Source organism: Phyllostomus hastatus, unplaced genomic scaffold (genome assembly GCF_019186645.2).
Source record: "Phyllostomus hastatus isolate PE091 unplaced genomic scaffold, TTU_PhHast_1.1 phas_scaffold_182, whole genome shotgun sequence".
NCBI lineage: Eukaryota > Metazoa > Chordata > Mammalia > Chiroptera > Phyllostomidae > Phyllostomus > Phyllostomus hastatus.
In genome coordinates, this window is record NW_025334013.1 from 23595711 (window position 1) to 23616404 (window position 20694).

The following is a 20694-nucleotide window of genomic DNA, read 5'->3' on the forward strand; positions in this document are numbered from 1 at the left end:
TCACTCTATCCCGTACCTTGGACATGCCGGAACCAGATTTTTTTCACTACGGTGTGTCATGAACAAGGACTTTGGCTTCGAAGATGGTGGGGCAGGGGCCAAGGGGTGTGGTAACAAGGCTCAGCCTGCTTTCCTCAGAGCAGGAAGATGATCTGAAAGACTAGCCCTCATGGGCAGGGCACCAGGTGGGCCCTAACCTTCAGCACTTTCTAGCTCTGGGCTGGCTGTAGCCAGGAGCACCGAAAACCAAAGTTCCTTTCTTACCACCTTTTCCTTCCCCCCTTCCGCGGGAGAATCCGAAGGTGATTTCTGAAACCAAACTGAAGCATCTTTGCCCTCTTATTCCTCTTCCGTAAATGGGTGCCAGCAAGGATTGCACACCTCCCAGAGAAAGCAGAGTACACCAGAAGTAGGTTTGTGCGCAGTGGAGCAAACACCTCATTCCACCCAGCTCCTGACTTGGAGCGGTTCCTGCCTGCAGGGGGGCCCCACCCTGGTACGTGCCTCTTCCCACCTCTTCCCTGCAGCTAAAAGCTTACCAACAGGAAGAGGATAGGCCGGGGAGGCTCTGCGGAAGGTGGGTGGGAGCCTGAGGGCTAAGATTGGGAGGAGGGGTGGCAGCTGGACTGGAAATTTAGGTGACTAGGCTGGCGAGAGCCGGTGAGGGAGCTGTGACCTCAGCACTGTCTGGGGACCCTGGAGTTCTCACCCCTAGTTTGGGGGCCGAACCTGCTGAGCCGGGCCGCCCCCTCTCCCACACCCACTCTCAGCACCTGGAGCCAAGACTTGTCCTATCCGCTGGTGTCTCCGCCTCCTTTGCTTCAATCTCGCAGTTAGTCCCAGCCTACCCAGGCCCAGTACTCGGCTGCCCGCGTGTTCGCACTGTCCTCCCTACCCGGCTCTGGAGGGCGTCCCGGAAACTATGGGTATGTGCAGAGGGTTTAGGGTGGCTCCTCTACACACCGTGTGGAAATGGCAACCAAAGTCTACACTACCACCCCGCTCTCCCGCTGTCCTCAACATGGATTTCGGGACTTGCGCCACGGCCAGGCGGCCCTGGCTGGGCCCTTCTGAGCCGCGCTTCCGCCCGCAGAGGTGCTGGTCCTGGCAGGATACCGCGCGCAGAAGGAGGGCGAGCTGAGTCTGGCGCTGGGGGATGTGGTCCGACAGGTGTGCAAGGGACCTGCAAGGGGATGGCTGCGCGGAGAGCTGGGGGGCCATTGTGGCCTCTTCCCCGAGCGCCTGGTGCAGGTGAGGTCGGACGGGTGTTGTGGGGGATGTGGTCCGACAGGTGTGCAAGGGACCTGCAAGGGGATGGCTGCGCGGAGAGCTGGGGGGCCATTGTGGCCTCTTCCCCGAGCGCCTGGTGCAGGTGAGGTCGGACGGGTGTTGGCTTGGAGGCGCGGTCGGGTCTCAGCCCTCACCCTGGGGACCTGAGAGCCCCTTTCCCCTGGCCCTCATTTCCAGGAGATTCCGGAGACATTGCGTGGTGCGGGAGAGGCGCCTAGACCACGCTTTCCGCGCACTCACGGTGAGAGGCCGAAGGGTGGGCGGGAGTATGGAGCCAGCTACGTCCTGCCACCCCCAACTCTCGGGGACTGGCGCCTCTGTGGGCGGAGCTGCTCAGCTGCTCTGAGGTCTGTGACTGTTTCTCGAACACAATGCTCCGCCCTGGGCGGGGCCTGGAGGTACCGAGCCGGGCACTCTCAGCCCGGACCCCCCAGCTCAGCGGACTGGCGCCCGGCTTGAGTGGCCTCGTTCACGTCCCATTCAAGGTCGCCCTGCCAAATCTTGGAGCCCCCAGAGATGGTGCAAAGTGAACTTCAGCTACAGCCCGGAGCAGGCGGATGAGCTGAAGCTGCAAGCTGGGGAGATAGTGGAAGTGATAAAGGAGGTAGGGGAAGAGTTGATGAGAGGATTTGGGGGAGATAATGGGGCGCATCTCCGGGTGAGAGGAGATGGCTGAAGTGAGGGTGGGGGCTTTGGGAGTGGTGAGGGATGCAGACAAGGGACACAGAGGGAGCAAGGATGGAGGTGGTCATCGGGCAGAATCGGGGCAGAACCAAGAGTGTACGATTTCTAGAGAGACCTTTAGGTAGAATGAGATGTCCGTGCGTCCAACCCCCTCCGCAGATTGAGGACGGCTGGTGGCTGGGAAAGAAGAACGGGCAGCTGGGAGCCTTCCCATCCAACTTTGTGGAGTTGCTGGACAGTGGGCCCCCAAGTGAGACCTGGACCCTGTGACCCCGTGAGACCCTGTGACCAGACTCTGCAATCTCCAATGACCCTCCCAGTGGCGTGAGCCTGTGATCCACACATCCTGACCCTTTGTCCCCTTTGACCTCTTCTATGATCTAAGCTGTGAATTAGCAACCCTGCCAACCTCCCTTTCCCTCACCAGGCCTTGATAACCCAGACATGCCTTCAATCAGTCCTGATTCCCAGCGGCCTCCCAAGGTAAATTGGGTGGAGTGGGCACAGAGGTGGTGCATTCCTCGTGGGGCTTGGGGGGTGGGGCACGGTGTGGAGGCTCAGCTTGTTCCTCCCTCTCCTTGCCCTCACTAGCTGGGCAGCCTGACCTACGACAGCCCTCCAGACTACCTGCGGACAGGTGAGCACCCAGCCAAATTATCCCTTGGATAGCCCTTCCCAAAGCCACGTTGACCTCAGGGAGTGGGGACCCAGCTAGAATGATGGAGGAGGGAGCTGCAGACTGATTTGGGGAGGGGAGTTGGCTCCAGAGGACTGACCTCCCCTCAGTCTGCCACCCTGAGACCTACAGAGTCCTGTTTGACTACCAGCCGGAGGCCCCAGATGAGTTGGCACTGCGGAGGGGCGAAGAGGTGAAAGTGCTGAGGAAGGTACAGAAGGCACAGGCAGAGGAGGGTGCAGGGAAGGGCATGTTGAGAAGGGGTGGGACCTGGGGAGGAAGGAGCTTGGGGACCTGGCTCACCTCCCCACAGCATCTTTCTCTCTCAGACCACAGAGGATAAGGGCTGGTGGGAAGGAGAGTCCCAAGGCAGAAGAGGTGTTTTCCCAGACAACTTTGTGCTCCCACCACCCCCAGTGAGTATGAAGCCAGACACTCAGGTGGGGCGGGGGGACAGGCTACTCTGGACAGAGTTGGGAGCCATAGTGCTCACTGGACACAGCTGGAGGGCCACCCCTAAATGAGGGTGAACCTAGAAATGTGGGGGCTTCTGTTCATATCCTGATATTTCTTGTTTGCACAGACCAAGAAGCTGATCCCACGAAAAGTGGCATCCCGAGAATCAGGTGGGTGCCCAGGAAGCCCAGGATTGGGGTGAGGGGCTGTCCCAGAGGCCCATCAGTTGCCTGCAAACACCTACAGCTCCCCAGTGGTCCAATACACCCGCTGAGGAGCTATGTCCTGGTGGTCTGTTAGGAATGTATGTGGGTCAGTATTTGTGTGTGTCGATATGCTCATGTTTCTCTGTATGTCTTGAGAATGCAGCTGTCAGCATGCTTATATTTGTTTCATTTTTTCCTGAGAGAATGTATGGACTGATGTGTTTTTGTCTACGAGACTGCATGTATGTTCACGTATCTTTTAAGTGTGTATATGAATAACTTTGTATATGTGTCTATGGGGATGTGTCTTTTAATTTACCTTTTCTTTAAAAAGATTTTATTTATTTTTAGAGAGAGGGGAAGGGAGAGAGAAAGAGAGGGAGAGAAACATCAATGTGTGGTTGCCTCTCATGTGCCCCTGCTGGGGACCTGGCCCACAACCCTGGCATGTGCCCTGACTGGGAATCGAACTGGTGACCCTTTGGTCCTCAGGCCCATGCTGAATCCACTGAGCTATACCAGCCAGAGCTAATTTACCTTTTAATGTAATATTTCACACATATCAAGAATACATATGTGTGTATATATGTATGTGTGCAAATATATATATACATATTACATATACTATGTTTTAAAACTTCACGAAAACCTGTGATCTGTCACTCCAACCCAAGAAGTAGAACATGCCATGAGTTTGTGTGCATGTTCCTCCTCATTCCCACTCTGCACCTTCCCTCCATACCAAGGGTAACCACTGAATTTTGTGTTTATAGTTCTCATGAGCTTTTAAGTTTACTTACATATGTATGTGCCTAAACAGTGTATCACTTACACTGTTGCTTGTTTTTGAGCTTTATAAAAATGGTATGTTTATAGTGTCTGCGATTTACTGTTTCCAATCAGCATTATATTTCTAAGATTCATCCATGTTGTGCGTAGTCGCAGTTCATTTTTCTCTGCTGTATAATACTCCTAGGGAATCACTTCGGTTTATGTATCTGGTCTCCTCCTGACGTTGGACATTTTTAGTGTTTCTAGTTTTTACTATTGCAAATAGTGCTGCTGTGAATATTCATGTGCCTGTCTTCTGGTATGTAGGTATAATTGCTTCTCTAGGATATAATTCTAGGAGTAGCAATGCTAAATTATAGAGTATGTGAATGTTCAACTTTTATTAGACAAAGTCAGATTATTTTCCAAAGTGATTTTATACTTCAATGCTTCACCATCTGTGTATAAGAGATCTTTATAATCTAAACCCTCTTCAACACTTGGTATTATTAGATTTCATTATTTTTGTGAACCTATTAGGTACAAAATACCATTTCATTGTGGACTTAATTTGCAGTTCCCTAGTTAGTAATTCTTTGTTGGAGTTCTTTATATATTCTGAATATCATCCTTTTTTTTATAAAGTATTTTTTATTATTTTTTAAAAGATTTTATTTATTTTTAGAGAGAGGGAAAGGAAAGGAGAAAGAGAGGGAGAGAAACTTCAATGTGTGGTTGCCTCTTGTGCGCCCCCTACTGGGGACCTGGCCCGCAACCCAGGCCGGACTGGGAATCGAACCTGTGACCTTTTAGTTTCCAGGCTGGCGCTCAGTCCACTGAGCCACACTAGCCAGGGCTGAATATCAATCCTTCATGGGTTATACATGTTAAAGTGCTGCTTTTTATTTTTAAGTGCTTTTATCCATGTAGCATTGATTTTAAAGGGTGATCCAATTACTCCTTTTTTCAAATGGACAGTCAGATGTGCCAGCATCATGTATTGTATTCTGCATGTGGGTTTTATACAACTTTTTTATAAGATTTATTCCTAGATACCTCAGTTTTTATTCTGTCTCTTAAAAATTAGATATCCTTCTGTTTATTATAGGCATATAGAAGTGAATTGATTTTTGTATATTGATCTTAAAGCTGGCCATTGTGGTAACTGTTTATTTTAATTTATCTATAGATTTTTTTATCCTCCCCTGAGGACATGCTTATTAATTTTAGAGGGGAAGGAAGGGATAGAGAGAGGGAGAGACATCTGTGTGAGAGAGATACATCAATCAGTTGCCTCTGGACTGAACCTATAACCCGTGCATGTGCCCTGACTGGGAATCGAACCAGCAACCTTTCGATTCATAGGCCGCCACTAAATCCACTGAGCCACACCAGCCAGGGCTAAATTCTTAATAAGTTTTGAATGAAGACAATCATGTCATCTGTGAGTAATAATAATTTTGTTCTACCTTTTTTGTCCCTTATGCCTTTTTTTTTTCACTATAGGGGTAGGATCTCAGTATAATATTGAATAGAAGTGGCGATGCTGAACATCATTACCTTGTTTCTGATTTTAAATGAAATGCTTCTGTTGAAATATTTTTCTAGTTTTTCTTATAGGTTTCACATTTATTTTTACTGTCCTCATCTGATTATCAGTGTTGTACTGGCCCAGGAATGAGTTAAGGAGTATGGACTTTGTTTCTTAAATGTCTGGTAGATGTTGTATCAGATGGAAATCATCTTTCCTGGAAAGCTGGTAAAGCTTGCCTGTTTTCTTTTTCTCCACCATGGGAAAAAATATATTTAAATTTCTTTCATAGTTATAAACAAGTCTAGTTGAAATTCTGTCCTTTTCTTTTTCTTAAAACAACAGAAATTGAATCTCACACATTTTTGGAGGCTAGAAATTTGAAATCAAGATGTTGGCTGGGCCACGTTTTCTGTGAAGGCTCTGGGGAAGAATCGTTTCCCGGTCTCTGCTGGGCGTCTGGTACCTGGTGCTAGCAACCTGGCCTTGTAGATGCATCACTGCATTCTCTGTCTTTACACGGCCTTCTGCCCTGTGTGTGTGTCCAAACTTCTCTCTTCTAATGACATCAGTCATTGGTTTTGGGCCCACCCTACTCCATTGTGACCTCATCTCAACTTGATTACATCTGCTAAGACCCATGTACAAGTGCTCTCCAAATGGCCTCACTGTGGAATTAAGGAGGGAAGAAGTCTCACGCTTAAGAGACTTGCATGGACCACGTTCTGTCTCCTGGCCTCTAGTTAACAACGGCTGGCCAAAAATCTGGCTACAGTTCTTGAATAAGTTATCTGTGCAGAGTTGTTCATAATCTCATTATCTTTTAAGTCTCATCTGTATCTGCAGTTACAGGTTCTTTCATTTCTAAGAATGTTTTTTTCCCTGTTTTTTTTTGTTCAGTCTCACCAGAGTTGTTAACATAATCAAGTACTTAGATTTTTTTTCATATCATAACTTTTTTATTGTGCTTTAAAAATATAAGATTTACCTTCTTAATCGTTTTTAAACATATATATTTTTTAAGTTTACGTAATTTATTATTTATTTATTTATTTTTAGAGAGGGGGAAGGGAGAGAGGGAGAGAAACATCAATGTGTGGTTGCCTCTCACATGCCCCCTGCTGGGGACCTGGCCCACAACCCAGCCATGTGCCTGGACTGGGAATTGAACTGGCAACCCTCTGGTCCACAGGCTGGCACTCAAGCCACTGAGCAGCACCAGCCAGGCCTAAACATACTTTTAAAGATTTTATTTATTTAGCATATTTTTAAAAGATTTTTAAAATTTCTTTTTAGAGAGATGGGAAGGGAGGGAGAATGAGAGAGAAAAAATTGATTGGTTGCCTGTCCCACTGCCTGCAACCCAGGCCTATGCCTTGACCAGGAGTCAAACCAGTGACCTTGTGGCTCGCAGGCTGGCACTCAATCCACTGAGCCACACTAACTGGGGCCCGAATCATTTCTAAGTGTAAAGTTGTGTTAACTTTACGCACATCATTATTCAACAAACATCTCTAGAAAGTACCGTTATTCTTTTTACTCTAGTCTTTTACTATTTTCTTTAGTGATAAATTGGTGAGTTTGGACTACATTAATCATAGTTATATTTAACTTTACAATCTAAAGTCTTAAACTTCCTCCTGAATAAAATCTCCCAAATATTATTGTTGAATTGTTTATTCCTCGTTTCAGTTCTATCAGCATTTGCTTCATGCACTAATCTTTTTTAATCTATTTTATTGATTATGCTATTACAGTTGTCCCATTTTCCCCCCTTCACTCCCCTCCACCCTGCACACTCCCTCCCACCCACATTCCCCCCTTTTAGTTCATGTCCATGGGTCACACATATAAGTTCTTTGGCTTCTACATTTCCTATACTATTCTTAACCACCCCCTGTCTATTTTCTACCTACCATCTATGCTACTTATTCTCTGTACCTTTTCCCCCTCCCTCTTCCTCTCACTTCCCTGTTGCTAGCCCTCCATGTGATCTCCATTTCTGCGGTTCTGTTCCTGTTCTAGTTGTTTGCTTAGTTCATTTTTGTTTTTGTTTTAGGTTCAGTTGTTAAAAACTGAGTTTGCTGTCATTTTACTGTACAAGTTTTTTTTATCTTCTTTTTCTTAGATAAATCCCTTTAACATTTCATATAAAAAGGGCTTGGTGATGATGAACTCCTTTAATTTGACCTTATCTGGGAAGCACTCTGTCTGCCCTTCCATTCTAAATGATAGCTTTGCTGGATACAGTAATCTTGGATGTAGGTAATTGCCTTTCATGACTTGGAATACTTCTTTCCAGCCCCTTCTTGCCTGCAAGGTCTCTTTTGAGAAATCAGCTGACAGTCTTATGGGAACTCCTGTGTAGGTAACTGTCTCTTTATTTCTTGCTGCTTCTAGGATTTTCTCACTTTTAATTTTGGCTAATGTAATTATGTTGTGCCTTGGTGTGTACCTCCTTCAGTCCAACTTCTTTGGGACTCTCTGAGCTTCCTGGACTTCTTGGGAGTCTATTTCCTTTGCCAGATTGGACAAGTTCTCCTTTATTATTTGTTCACATAACTTTTCCACTTGTTGCTCTTCCTCTTTTCTTTCTGGTACCCCTATAATTTGGATGTTGGAACGTTTAAAGATGTCCTGGAGATTCCTAAGCCTCTCATCATTTTTTTGAATTCTTGTTTCTTCATTGTTTTCTGATTGGATGTTTCTTTCTTCCTTCTGGTCCACACTGCTGATTTGAATCCCAGTTTCCTTCCCATCACTGTTGGTTCCCTTTGCGTTTTCCTTTATTTCACTTAGTATAGTCTTCATTTTTTCATCTAATTTGCGACCAAATTCAACCAATTCTGTGAGCATCCTGGTCACCAGTGCTTTGAACTGTGTATCTGATAGGTTGGCCATCTCTTCATCACTTAGTTGTATTTGTTCTGGAGCTTTGACCTGTTTTTTCATTTGTGCCATTGGTTTGACATGCCTGTTAAGTAGTGAGGGGCGGAGCCTTAGGTATTCACCCAGGTGGGGCAACCCAGTAGCTGGGTTTTGACGCTGTAGGTGGGGTAGGGGTCTGAGAGGGAACAATAGCTCTTGCTCTGCTCTCTGTCAGATTTCAGTCACTCCCCCCGATTCCCACAAATCGGGCCCTTCTGGTGCTGATTCCTGGGTGGGTGGGTTTGTGTGCATCCTGAGACCCTGTGGGTCTCTCCAACAACTTCTCCTGTGAGGCTGGGAGTTTCTCCAACTGCCGCCTCAACCCCCACAGGTGTTTTCAATCAGTGTTTTGAAGCTTTATTTTCCTGCCCTGGGACCCTGGGTTGTGCGGTTGCCCTGCTCCCAGTTTCGCCTGGTTTATCTGCGCACGAATGGGGGACCAACTGGGACCACCCGGTCCGCCAGCTGCCGCCTTGCCATGAGTCCTCTCTGCCTGGCTGCCTGTCTCCGCCCCTCCTACTGGTCTGGATGGATATTTCTTCTTTAACTCGTTGGTTGTCAGACTTCCATGCAGTTCAGTTTTGTGTCAGTTCTATTTTTTTGTTTGTTTGTTTTTAAATTGTTGTTGTCCATCTTTTGGTTGTGTGAGGAGGCACAGTGTGTCTACCTACGCCTCCATCTTGGCCGGAAGTCCATGCACTAGTTTGAGGCTTTGTTGTTGGGTGCACACACATGTACATTTGCGGTTGTTATCTCTACCTGTTTGTCATCGTGACTTCTTCCTCTTTGTCTCTAGTAATTTTTCTTAAAGTTTGTTTCTTCTGATAGTAATATATGGTTGCTGTTCTGGTTACTATTTGTGTGGTATCTTTTTCCAACTTTTTTTTAAACAGATTATTTATAGAGAGAGAGGAGAAGGGAGGGAGAAAGGGAGAGAAACATCGATGTGAGAGAGAAACATCAATCAGTCTGTTGCCTCTTGTACTTACCTGACTGGTGACCGAATTTGTAACCCTGATATGCGCCCTGACCAGAAATCAAACCAGCGACCTTTCGGTCTGTGCGCTCTGCCCAGCGGCTGCGCCCCACCAGTCAGGGCTCTTTTCCCAACTCCCCGCTGTCCACCTGTTCGTGTTTTGGAATCTCTCATGCAGAGTGTGCAGTTGGATCTTGCTTCTTTTATTTAGTCTGACAACTTCTGCCTTTTAATTGGGGTGTTTAGACCAGAGATTAGCAAATTGTGGTTCGTAAGCCAAATCTGCCCTGCTACCCTTTCTTTAAAAACAAAAACAAACAAAACCCCGCCCCCCAGCTTTGTGGAGTTAAAATTCACAAACCACACAATTCACTCACTTAAAATATACAACTGAGGGGTGGTTAGTATATTTATAAAGCTGCCCGACACCACCACAATTTTAGAACATGTTCGCCATTCCCAAAAGAAACCTTGCACTGTTTAGCTGTCACTCCACTGGCCTCCTCCTCCCTCTGACCAGCCTGAGACAACCACTGATCTGCTTTGTCTCTTACATCTAATATGCTTGATATCTTACGGTGTAGCTTTGCCTCTGCCTGTCTTTTTAAATGGGTTTCTTTCACCTCACATATTTTTAAAGTTCATTAATTTTGCCTATATGTTATATTTTATTCCTTTTTATTGCCCGGTAACATTCCATTGTGTAAATGAGTGTATCATTTTATCCATTCATGAGCTGACGGACATGTGAGTTTTTTCTACTTCTGGCCATGAGCATTCCCATGCAAGTTTTTATACGGATGTTTCCATTTTTCTGGGGTATATGGCTAGGAAAGGAACTGCTGGGTGACATGATAGCTTTCTGCTTACCTTTGGGAGGAACTGCCAGACTGTTTTCCAAAGTGGTTGTACCGTGTTGTATTTCCACTAGCAGTGAATGAGGGTTCGTTTCTCTGTATTTACACCAGTACTTGTTATTCTTTCTTTTGTATTATAATTGTCCGAGTGGATATGAAATGGCATCTCACTATGATTTTGCTTTGGATTTTTCTGATGGCCAATGGTGTTCGGCAGTTTTTATATGTTTACTGCTATTTGTATATCCTTTGGAGATATAGTTATTTGGGTCCCTTGCCCATTTTTTAATTGGATTATTTGTTTTTATTGTTCAGTTGTAGGCATTCTTTATATATTCTAGATATAAGTCCTTTATCAGATATACGTTTTGTAAATAATTCTTTTCCATTCTTTTTTTTTTATTTACTTATTTTTAGAGATAGGGGAAGGGAGGGAGAAAGACAGGGAGAGAAACATCCATCTATAAGAGATATATCGATCAGTCACCTCTTGCACGCCACCAGCTGGGGGGGACCCGGCTGCAACCCAGGCATGTGACCTGACTGGGAATTGAACTGGCAACCTTTTGCTTCTCGGGCTGGCACTTAGTCAGTCCACTGAGCCACACCAGCCAGGGCATTGTTTTTCATTCTTTGCATTGTCTTTTTACCACTTTTTTATTAGTTTACTTTCTGTGGATTCCACATCTAAATGAAATCATGGTATTTGTCCTTTTTTTAAAGATTTTATTTATTTATTTTTAGAGAGGGAAGGAAGGGAGAAAGAGAGAGAAACATCAATGTGCGGTTGCTGGGGGTCATGGCCTGCAACCCAGGCATGTACCCTGAGTGGGAATCGAACCTGTGACACCTTGGTTTGCAACCCGTGAGCTATGGATTTTCAATCCACTGAGCTATGCCAGCCAGGGGTGGTATTTGTCTTTATGACTGACTCATTTCAACGTTTTACCTTTTTGATGGTGTCCGTTGATGTACAAAAGTTTTGAATTTTGATGAAGTCCCATTTATCTAATTTTTCTTTGGTTGCTTGTGCTTTTGGTATCAGACCTATGAAATTAAGGCCAAATCTAAGGTTGCACCCCAAAGTGATTGAGTTCCCTTCAACCACAAGGGTGAATCGCTGATCCTCGACCTGCCCCACGCTCAGAAAGTCGGTGGGGGGAGGAGTCAGTGGGGGAGGCAGGTAGGCAGGAACACCACCGAGCATACATGCTTCTCAGGTGATTTCGTGCCCTTGGTCAGTTTCCGGAGCACTGAAGCAGTTGCTTTGTCGTTTTTGTCCAGCTTTAAAGTTACCGTGTGGGGTGCAAACCTGTCTACCACCTCACTCAGCCGTAGTCAGAGCCCTGCTTGTTACCCATTCCTTTAAACATTGCTTTCAATTTTTCACGCCTTGTTTCACTATACTTTATTTTATTTTTTAAAAGATTTTATTTATTTATTTTTGAAGAGAAGGGAAAGGAGGCAGAGAAACATGATGTGTGAAAGAAACAGCAATTGGTTGCCTCTTTCACACCCCCATCTGGGGACTTGGCGTGTGAACCAGGTCTGTGCCCTGACTGGGAATCGAACCAATGACCTCTTGGTCCACAAGCCAGTGCTCAACCACTGAGCCACACCAGCCAGGGCTACTATACTTTTAGATTACTAATTCTCTCTCACACTTTTTGGCTACATTTAATCTGCTGTTTAACCTATACGTTGCATTTTATTTCAAGAGTGCTACTTTCCAATAGTTTGGCTTTCTTCCTTTTTTTTGTTTTTCTTCTTCACATCTGCCTGTTTACTCCTGATGGCCACTGTGTTGCAGGCTCATCCTTTATTTCTTCAAATGGTTTATCCAGAGCGGCGCTGTCTTCTCTCCCTGACAGTTTCAGTGTCTCTGTGAGCTGTGTCTGCTGACTGCTGCTCTCAGGGGCCTGTCTCTCGTGTGTTTTATGGTCTTTGTGTGTGAGCCCATGGCTTGATCTCTGTCTGTGGGGGTTGTGCATGCCTTAGCAGGGGAAGACTTCTTCCAGAGAGGGCCGACTTCTACTTCCGGCCGCTGGCCCCAGGCTTGGGAGTCCTGGTGGTGCTGCCTTCTCACTGCCATTCTGGCCCCAGTTTCCCCCTTTCTGTGGCCCTTCACCACCTCTTTTACTTCCCACAGCCCCCCAGATTGTATCCTAAGCAGGACACAATTGCTCTCCAGTGTGAGAGCCCCACCGGTCACCTCATCAGTCATACTACCAGAAGCAGAAGCGAAAGTTAACATTTTAACAGAAGGAGACTTGACTTGGGGTGGTGAAGACACAGTACAATATATAGATGTTGTATTATAGAATTGTACACCTGAAACCTATATAAGTTTGTTAACCAATGTCACCCAATAAGTTCAACTAAAAAACATTTGAACGCACTTGGACTACATACCAAACACTCTGTTAAGCCCCTCATGTGGGTTAAGCCCCTCGAACTTCACAGCAGCCCTGTAAGGCGTGTACTGTTGTCACCCATGTGTCATGGGTGAGGACACCAGGCCACAGAGAGGTCGAGCTACCTACCCAAGTTTTCACACGACTGCTCTGTCACTGAGCAAGAACGCAAAGCCTGGTGTCCGTCAGAGGACCCGTGCACGTTCTGGCCCACTGCGGCGTGGCGTCGGGGCTCTGTGCGCGCACCTGTGTGATGATGCGCGTGAGTAAACTTCAGCGTGTGTGCATGTGCCAGAGCGGCTGTTCGTGTGTCCACGGACCTGAATATCCCTGTTTGTGACTGTCTTCAGGGGTTCACTCTGATGTCATCTCAGTGTGGCCTCTACTAGCCACCCCATTTAAAATTATACTTATTCTGCCCTGGCTGGTGTGGCTCAGTTGGTTGAAGCATTGTTCCGTGCACAGAAAGGTTGCCGGTTCGATTCCGGGTCAGGGCACATGCCTGGGTTGCCGGTTTGGTCCCTGGTTGGGGTGTATGTACAAGGGGCAACTGATGTTTCTCTCCCACTCTCCCTCCCTTCCCCTCTTTCTAAAGCCAGTAAGCATGTCCTTAGGTGAGGTTATAAAAAGTTGTATTTTGTTCTCCTTCAATAATACTTCATAACTCTCTGATACATCACACATTTTACTTCTTTTTTTTATGTCCGCTCCCCCAACAGAACACGCGTTCACTCGGGCTGTGGGGGGAGGGACACCCCCTAGGCAGGGTGAGTGCAGCCCAAGCCCGGGCTGGAGGCTGTTGCGATAGTGCAGGAGCAGACGGTGGTGCCTTGATCTGGAGTGCGTAGTGGCGGAGGTGGTGACGAGGTGGATTAGGATGTGTTATAAAGACAGCAGACGGGGCTCACTGGGTCGGACGTGTGCAGCATAGGGATAAAGAGGCCAAGGTCGCGTGAGCAAGTAGGTGAATGCGAGAGATGGGGAGCACTGGGAAAGGGACAGATGCGGGGGGAAGGAGGTTGGGAAGCAAGGGGGGATGTTTTGGATATGCTGAGTGTGGGAGGCCAGTTAGCTCTCCGAGTGCAAATAATGAGAGGACAGTCCAGTATGAGTCTGGGGTTCAGGGAAGAGGAAGGAGCTCGAAATGGAAGCACTGACATCGTTGGCTTGTGGGTGATGACTGGACCTGTGAGGCTGGGCGACATCTCTTAGGGAGTGGGTGAGATGGAGAGTCAAAGAAGTTTCGGGGGGGGGGGGGACTGGAAGGTGTTGCCGTAGTCCGGGTCGGAGATGACGTCTGAACCCGTCAGGCACTGAGCAGGGGCAGGTCTCAGAAGAGCATGGAGGGAAAACCTGGTGATTTTGGCGCCATCCCCCCACAAAGACTGCCCTGATCACTTTTTGGGGTGCTCCCACAGTTCCCTGTGCCCCTGCGGCCTGAGGGAGGTCAGCTTCTGCAGAGCGCCCAAGACCCAGTGCTAATATGATTCCTCTCCAGTCCCTCATCCCCAGGCACAGCACCGGGCAGGGCCAAGGGCTCTTGGGTGGGTGAGAACAAATGCTGCGATCCCCTCTTCCTTCCCAGCTGCTCTTAAAGAACCAAAAAAGATGGTGCCCAAAACATCCCTCCCCACGGTCAAGAAGCTGATGACAGCCCACACTGGGCCCAGCAAAGCCAAGTAAGGAGCAGGGTGGGCTTGGGGGGAGGACGAGGGTGCAAAGGAAATGCCATTTCCTGTCCCACCCCGCCTGGGTCTGATGGGATGTGCTGCAGGCCGTCTGGGATACCTGGTGGAGATGGACAGAAGCGCCCCTCCCGGGACTCCGGTGGGTCTGGCTTGCCTCCCTCGGTGGGGTGAGGGCTGGGGGACAAAGACAGGGGGAGGAGGCTCAGCGTCCTGCTAGGCCTGGGCCCCTGATGGTCTGCTCTCACAGGCTCCAGTGGCAGCCTCCTCAGTGGGGGTTCCGGCCACCCTGGCAGAAAGCGGTCCAGAACCCAGGCTTCCCGGCAACAACCCACGGCCAGTCAGGTGAGAGGCCCGCGACGTGGAGGAGTGGGAGACCGCCCAGCAGAGGCTACTTCCCGGGGATGTGGGGTGTGAGGGTGAAGGATCCCAGGCCAAGGGGAGCCCTCAGCTGAGACCTTACCCCCGCCGCCACAGGAGGAAGAACGGAGGAATCGAGCAAAGGCCCCTTCTGCGAATAAAGCCCCTACTCTGGGCAAGACTCCCACCCCACGAAAGACCCCGTCTCTGGAGGAGGCCCCCAACCCAGAGGAAACGCTGACTCCAGATAAGACCCCCATCCCGGAGGAGACCCTGGCTCTAGAGGACAAGGCCCCCAGCCCAGATGGGGACGTTTCTGTGGGTGAGGCCCCTGCTCTAGGTGTCCTACCTGAAGATGAAGCCTCGGGCCCAAAGATGGCCCCTTCCGGGGAAGAGGCCTCCACCTTAGAGAAGGCCTTGACCCCAGATCAGATGCTCTCAGGAGAGGCCCCCCCTGGGGACAGCGCTCAGCTCCATCCCTTCCCTCTGGAGCCAGCCCTGACCAAGAGAGACTCGCTCTTGGTCAGTGAGGCTCAGTCCCAAGAGGAGGTCCACATGGCGGAGGAACACCCTCTGAATAGGAGGGACAGCTCTGCACTCCAGTCGGAGGCCGAGCCAGGGTCCCTGTCTGCCCTGGAGGAGGCTCACCCCCCAGAAGAGGCCGCCACCCTCCTGGAGGAGGTACCTGCGAAGGATGAGACTACAGCCAGAGAGGAGGCACCCCCTAAGGAGGCAGACCCAGCTCAAGAGAACCCACATCCTATCAAGCCGACTCCAGACCCTCAAGAGACTCTCAGCCTCCATTCATTCGTCCCGCAAAATCCCCCAAACAGCGAAAGTGACAGAAATGACGTAATAAGGCTACAGAACGAGGTGGAGTCTTTAAGGAGTGCCCTGGAGCTGATGGGGGTGCAGCTGGAGTAAGTGGGGGAGCGCAAGGAGGAGGTTGGAAAGAAAAGGGCGGGAGCCGCTCAAAGCGAGCCCTGCCCACCCCTCCCCCTCGCTGTCTTGTCCACAGACGAAAGCTGACCAACCTCTGGGAGGAGCTGAAGAGTGAGAGGGAGAAGCGCCAGTTGCTAGAGGTGCGTGTGGTGCGAACCCCTGCCTGGGAGGGCTGGTGGCCGGCTCTCCCCTGACGCCTTCTTCTCACTAGGTTCAGATGAAGCAGAGGACCCAGGAATCCGGGACCCCGAGCTCCAGCCATGCGCAGATGCACTGAGGGGGGTCCCGGGGAAAGACGACAGTGGGGGCCTGGAGGGGAGTCTGCTCCGGCCACCCACATCCTTGCGCAGGACTTTGGGAAACTCAAGAAAGTAAACTTTGCTGTCCACGCACACCCTGCCTGCCTGGTCTGTGCGGGGGCGGGGCCTTTGCGGCAGGGGCGGGGCCAGGCTGGCGCTCAGCATTCCCGGAGGTCTCTCCCTGGCACATCTGGCCAACATGTGGCTTTCATTACCATTCCCAAGGTCTGTGCGCGGCTATTTTTACCCACCGGATGGAGGGGGGGGGTGGAGGGGGCGTCTCCTTCGGACGCCAGCGGGCAGGAGGGGCCCAAGCTCAGGCAGGGTCAGGCCCTGCCTGCGGCCGGATTCCGGAATCCAGCTGTGCGCCAGAGGAACTGGTGGCCGGGCTTTCGAATCCCTGGATCCCTCCCAGTTGGCCCCACGGTCGTCAGCTCAGGACTCACAGAAACGCACCTCCACTCAGTCAGGCACACGTGGTTACGCTGGGGCTAAGAGCACCTTAGCGTCAAGGTCAGCCTGGCGCACGCGAGTGTGTGCGCGTGCGCGCGAGATTGCAATGATGCATGAACCCTGGGCCTCTGTAGGGATGGGTGACGTGCGTTCAGGCGCGTGCTGGTAAGGAATGCGTTTGTGAGTAAGGAATTCGAGTGATACTTGTTCTGAGGGAGACTGGTGAAGTGCTGGAGCGTGCCATCTGTGAAGTGAACGCAAGCATGTGCTGAGGACCGGGTGATGGAGGTGGGGTAGCCTGCATGGCAGGAGCCTGTGGAACGTTGGAGGCAGGGGTAACAGAGGGAGACTGAGTCACTAAGAATGCAGCTTTCATTGGTCACTTCACCTCTTAACCGTGCCCTGAAGCAGGGGTAGGGACCTGTGTCCTGCCCTCCCCCCAGGGCCTTGGGGCAGGACTGGGGAAGGGCGCCTCCCGGAGAGTGGGGATGCACGCCCGGTAGCACCGTGGGAGCTGTGGGGGCAGGGCCCACTTAGCACCGCAGTAGCTATGAGCTCAGGTGCACGTCCAGTACCTAGAGAGCCTTGCAGTGGGAACGAGGCCCACTTAGTAATAGTGCATGCGGCCCAGGGTGCCCGTGGCCGTGGGGCTGGGTCCCAGCGTGCCGGTGCCCAGCAGGTCCGGCTGCCCGGTGCGCCAGATCTCCCGCAAAATCCGTTCGCGTTCCTCCAGGCGCTGCGCCCGCTCCAGCTCCTCCGCTGAGGTGAAGACGTTAACGCTCAGGGGCCCATCGGGTTCCGCGGACAGCTCTGGACCAGGAAGCGTGTCGTCTTGGCCCAGTCGCGTCACCGTGTCCTCCTCGTCCTCGTCTTCGTCCTCCGCCTCTAGGGTGCTATGGCGGTCCCGGCGCAGCGCAGGGACCCGGGGCCGCGGGCGGGGCGCGCAGGAGATGCTGATGACTACCAGGCACAGGGTTAGCAGCAGGCCAAAGCAGACACCCAGCACGAAGTAGAGACCAAAGCTCTCAGGGTTAGCTGGAGGTCAGAGGGCAGAAGTCATGGAGGGGCCCTGGCTGGCGGGAGTCATTCCATTGAAAAGACTCCAGGTTTTAAGTTTGGGGGACAAGGACAGTACCTCCTATTTGAAGGACAGTAGGTAGCCGCCATCGGGCAGTGGGGGTCAGTGAGGGATGGGGGTAATTAGTTGTAGGTGACTAGCGGTGGGGGAGGGGTTACTATAGCAGCAGGGGTGAGGAGGGAAGGGGTGTAGTGGGGCCTGAGAAAGGGGCAGGGAAGGGTGCATTCCCGGCCGCCCTCACCGCGGATGTGCGCGTAGGCCGCCAGGCTGTTGCTGAGCAACTCCATGTCTCTTCTGGGGGCATCCATGCTGCTCTGGGGGGGCAACTCGCCTGTCGGCCTGCGGGGTCAGCACGATCAGATCCTAATCCCCAGCCTGAAGCTGACCCCGACCCCGCTTCCTTCTGGGGGCAGCTCCTCTCCCTGGAAGAGCAGCCGGAGGTCCACCCTGGAAAGAGCGCGCCCCGACTTCATTGCAGACTTGGGCCCTGCCTGGGGACCCCTGGGGGCGGACGCCCCTCCAACCTGGGGGTCAGGGAGTGGGCCGCAGGAGGCTCCGCCTCCTCGTGAGGTCCCCAAAAGAGGTCCGGTTTCGCTGTCCCGGGAGCGAGATGTTGGAGAACCACGGGTGCCTTCCGCTCTCTCCGGGCGAGCTCCGGCAAGGGGAGGCGGCCTCCCTCTCCCATCCTGCCTGCCCCCCGGGGACTCACCGGCTCCCAGGCCCCGACTCACTCACCGTCAGCGCCCTGTTTCTCCACAGACCCGTCCCAGCGCCTCCGGCGGTCGCACACAGCTGGGTCCGGCCACCCCGCCCGCTCGGCTCAGCTCCCAGGCCGCGGCAGCGCGGGCCGGACACGGGCCGATGGACCAGCCGGCGGAAAGTTTCCTCCGAGGAAAGAGGAGGGACGGGGCGGGGCGGGGCGGGGCGGGGCGGGGGAGGCGGGGAGGGAAAGGGCCGGCAGAGGACAGGCAGGGAGAGGAGGGGGAACGAGGCCTGCTGGGGCGTCTTATCCCCCCCCCCACAGGAAACCGCAGGGGAGGCGGGTTCCAGGGGCCCGCCCCCAGGCTACGAATAACAATAATAATAATGATGAGGATGGAGTTCTGCCTAGGTGCCAGTCAATGCGCTAAACCTTTTACAATATTATTTAATTTTTTTTAATAATCCTATATTTGGTGTCATTATTGCCACTTGACGGATACATAAACTGAGTCACGGAGAGATTGAAAAACTTGACGAAACAGGCAGGATTTGAACCCGCTGCTCTCTGAGCCTAGAGCCTGGCGGAGCCCTTAACCCTGTCCCTATACATTGCTCTCCCCCCTGGAAGCCTTCTCCCAGGGAAACTGCCTGCTTTTCCCCGGCCCAGATGTCAGTGCTCAGCCAGACCCTCAACCCAGGACCCAAGGGAAGGGGCTGTCATCCTCTCCTCCCAGGGCCCGGGCGTGAGTGTGTCCAGCTGGTGGAGCTCTGGTCAGCAGGGTTAATGAATGCTGGACTCAGGCTTCAAGCCAGGCCCAAGCCAGCCTTGCAGAACCCAGCCTGGGGCCTCCGAGGGCCTCTGTGTTCTGCACCAGAGTGCATGGCAAAAGTGCCTTTCCCTTCTGGCTACACTTGCCTGTGCACATGCATTTCTGCACGGGCTCAGGGCTTGTGTGTGAGACAAGTCGTGTGATCAGTGTGTGGGCCGGGGTCTTCCTGCGCAGATCCCAGCCCGGCCTCGTGGGCCCCCCTTCCTGTGCTGGGGCTGGGGTGAGGGGGAGGCTTTCTTGGCGGGAGCCTCAGGGAGGAGGAGGGAAGGAAGGGGGGAGAGGAAATTGCAGACATAGCTGAAGGCGCTGCCTGAGGCCTGTGGGCCAGTGACCCCCCTCTCTGCCCAGGCTGGAGACCCCCGCTCCAAGTCCGGAGTCGGGGTTCAAGCAGAGGGCAGATCTAGGTGGGAAAAGGACTAGGACTGGCTCTCCCACGGGTGGGAAAGAGGCTCCTGGGTGTCTTTGTGGCTGTTTGGTCTGTTTGGTGAGCATGTGGCACAGTTTCTGCCCACACTAGTATATTTCGTGTTGTATCTACTGGAGCCTTTTTGTGGGGATGGTCATGTCTGTCTGACTGACTGGCACTGCCTAGTAATGAGGGTTCAGCAGAGAGCAGCAAAACAGTCACAAATCTTTGCCTTAATGGAGCTAGCACTGAGGTGAACAGACAGACAGCACACGAAGAAGAGAATCTTGGCTGCTGCTGAACGTTCAGGATGACGGAATGCGGGAATCCATGATGGAGAACACCTGGGCGGCTCTGAGGGGCCCGCCGAGGTGAGAGGCAGCTGTGCCAGCATCTGGGCGGGGCCCAGTGTTGGGCAGGAAGGAGGGCCAGGGCCCTGAAGTAGTGTCCTGGGGTCCCTGTCCCAGGGCAGAGAGGCATGAGGGGGTGATGAGGGGTGAGGACAGGAAGAGGCGGTGGACCCTGTGGAGGAGCTTAGATGTTGCGTTATGTGGGGGGGAGCCCCTGGAGTTTTAATCAGGACAGTGTTGTGGTTCAGTGACACCCTTGGAGAGACCCCTCAGGGGCTCGGTGTGGGACGGGCCATGCGGGGTGAGAAGGGAAGCAGAGCTGTGAGCAGGCTGGCAGCCATCCTGGCCAGCAGCGGCAGAGGGCTTGGACCGGACGGGCTGTGGAGGAGGTGAGCGGAGGGAGTGTCAGTGGGACTTCCTGCTCGGAACGTGGGCGTGAGGGAGAGAGGAGTAGGGACAGCGACTCGGTGTTGGGCCCAGACACCTGAGGAAAGCCTAGGTAGGGAGCAGGTTCTGGGCAATCCGAGTTTCATTTGAGGTAGATTTGAGATGTCCAGGTGGGGTGTCTGACAGGCCGGCGGAGCCCCGAGGAGTCCGGGCTGGAAAAGTGTTTGTGAGTCCTTGACACCCAAGATGGATCGAACACCCTGGGAGTGGGTGAGATCACCCAGGGGGCAGGGAGAGAAGAGAAGGGGCCTGCAGCCTGAGGCCTGGGTGCTCCGACAGTGAGGGGTCGGCCAGGAGAGATGAGTGACGGGGCCGGAGGGAGACCTGGCCAGGACCAGGGCGCCATCAACCAT

At 51.8% G+C, this 20694-nt stretch overlaps 2 protein-coding genes across 3 annotated transcripts; one reads left to right on the top strand and one right to left on the bottom strand.

Moving 5' to 3' along the window:
* Positions 1-457: 457 nt before the first annotated feature.
* On the top strand, positions 458-16746 carry SH3D21 (SH3 domain containing 21). Its single transcript, XM_045859875.1, has 17 exons — positions 458-496; positions 834-926; positions 1094-1251; positions 1468-1531; positions 1776-1894; positions 2134-2224; positions 2402-2457; positions 2566-2611; positions 2761-2861; positions 2980-3066; positions 3234-3276; positions 14375-14468; positions 14564-14616; positions 14725-14819; positions 14952-15754; positions 15853-15916; positions 15988-16746. Exons 2-17 carry the CDS (start codon positions 923-925, stop codon positions 16051-16053), a joined length of 1944 nt encoding a protein of 647 aa, XP_045715831.1. The 5' UTR covers positions 458-496; positions 834-922; the 3' UTR covers positions 16054-16746.
* Positions 16747-16882: 136 nt separating this feature from the next.
* Positions 16883-18486, bottom strand: EVA1B (eva-1 homolog B). 2 transcript variants are annotated; one of them, XM_045859876.1, is made up of 3 exons: positions 18342-18486; positions 17848-17945; positions 16883-17563 (listed from the first exon to the last, which is right to left on the bottom strand). In XM_045859876.1, exons 2-3 carry the CDS (start codon positions 17912-17914, stop codon positions 17136-17138), a joined length of 495 nt encoding a protein of 164 aa, XP_045715832.1. In that variant the 5' UTR covers positions 17915-17945; positions 18342-18486; the 3' UTR covers positions 16883-17135. The 2 variants fall into 2 exon arrangements, with proteins under 2 accessions (XP_045715832.1, XP_045715834.1); XM_045859878.1 differs by having other exon boundaries at positions 17848-18053.
* Between the last annotated feature and the right edge of the window lie 2208 nt (positions 18487-20694).

Bases quoted from the DNA above. Each gene is read 5' to 3' on its own strand.
- EVA1B (XM_045859876.1), bottom strand. From the start codon at position 17,914: ATGGATGCCCCCAGAAGAGACATGGAGTTGCTCAGCAACAGCCTGGCG. The intron at 17,564-17,847 runs GTGAGGGCGGCC...TCTGACCTCCAG, and splicing joins GGCCTACGCGCACATCCGCG to CTAACCCTGAGAGCTTTGGT.
- SH3D21 (XM_045859875.1), top strand. The intron at 2,612-2,760 runs GTGAGCACCCAG...ACCTCCCCTCAG, and splicing joins TCCAGACTACCTGCGGACAG to TCTGCCACCCTGAGACCTAC. The intron at 3,067-3,233 runs GTGAGTATGAAG...TTGTTTGCACAG, and splicing joins TTGTGCTCCCACCACCCCCA to ACCAAGAAGCTGATCCCACG.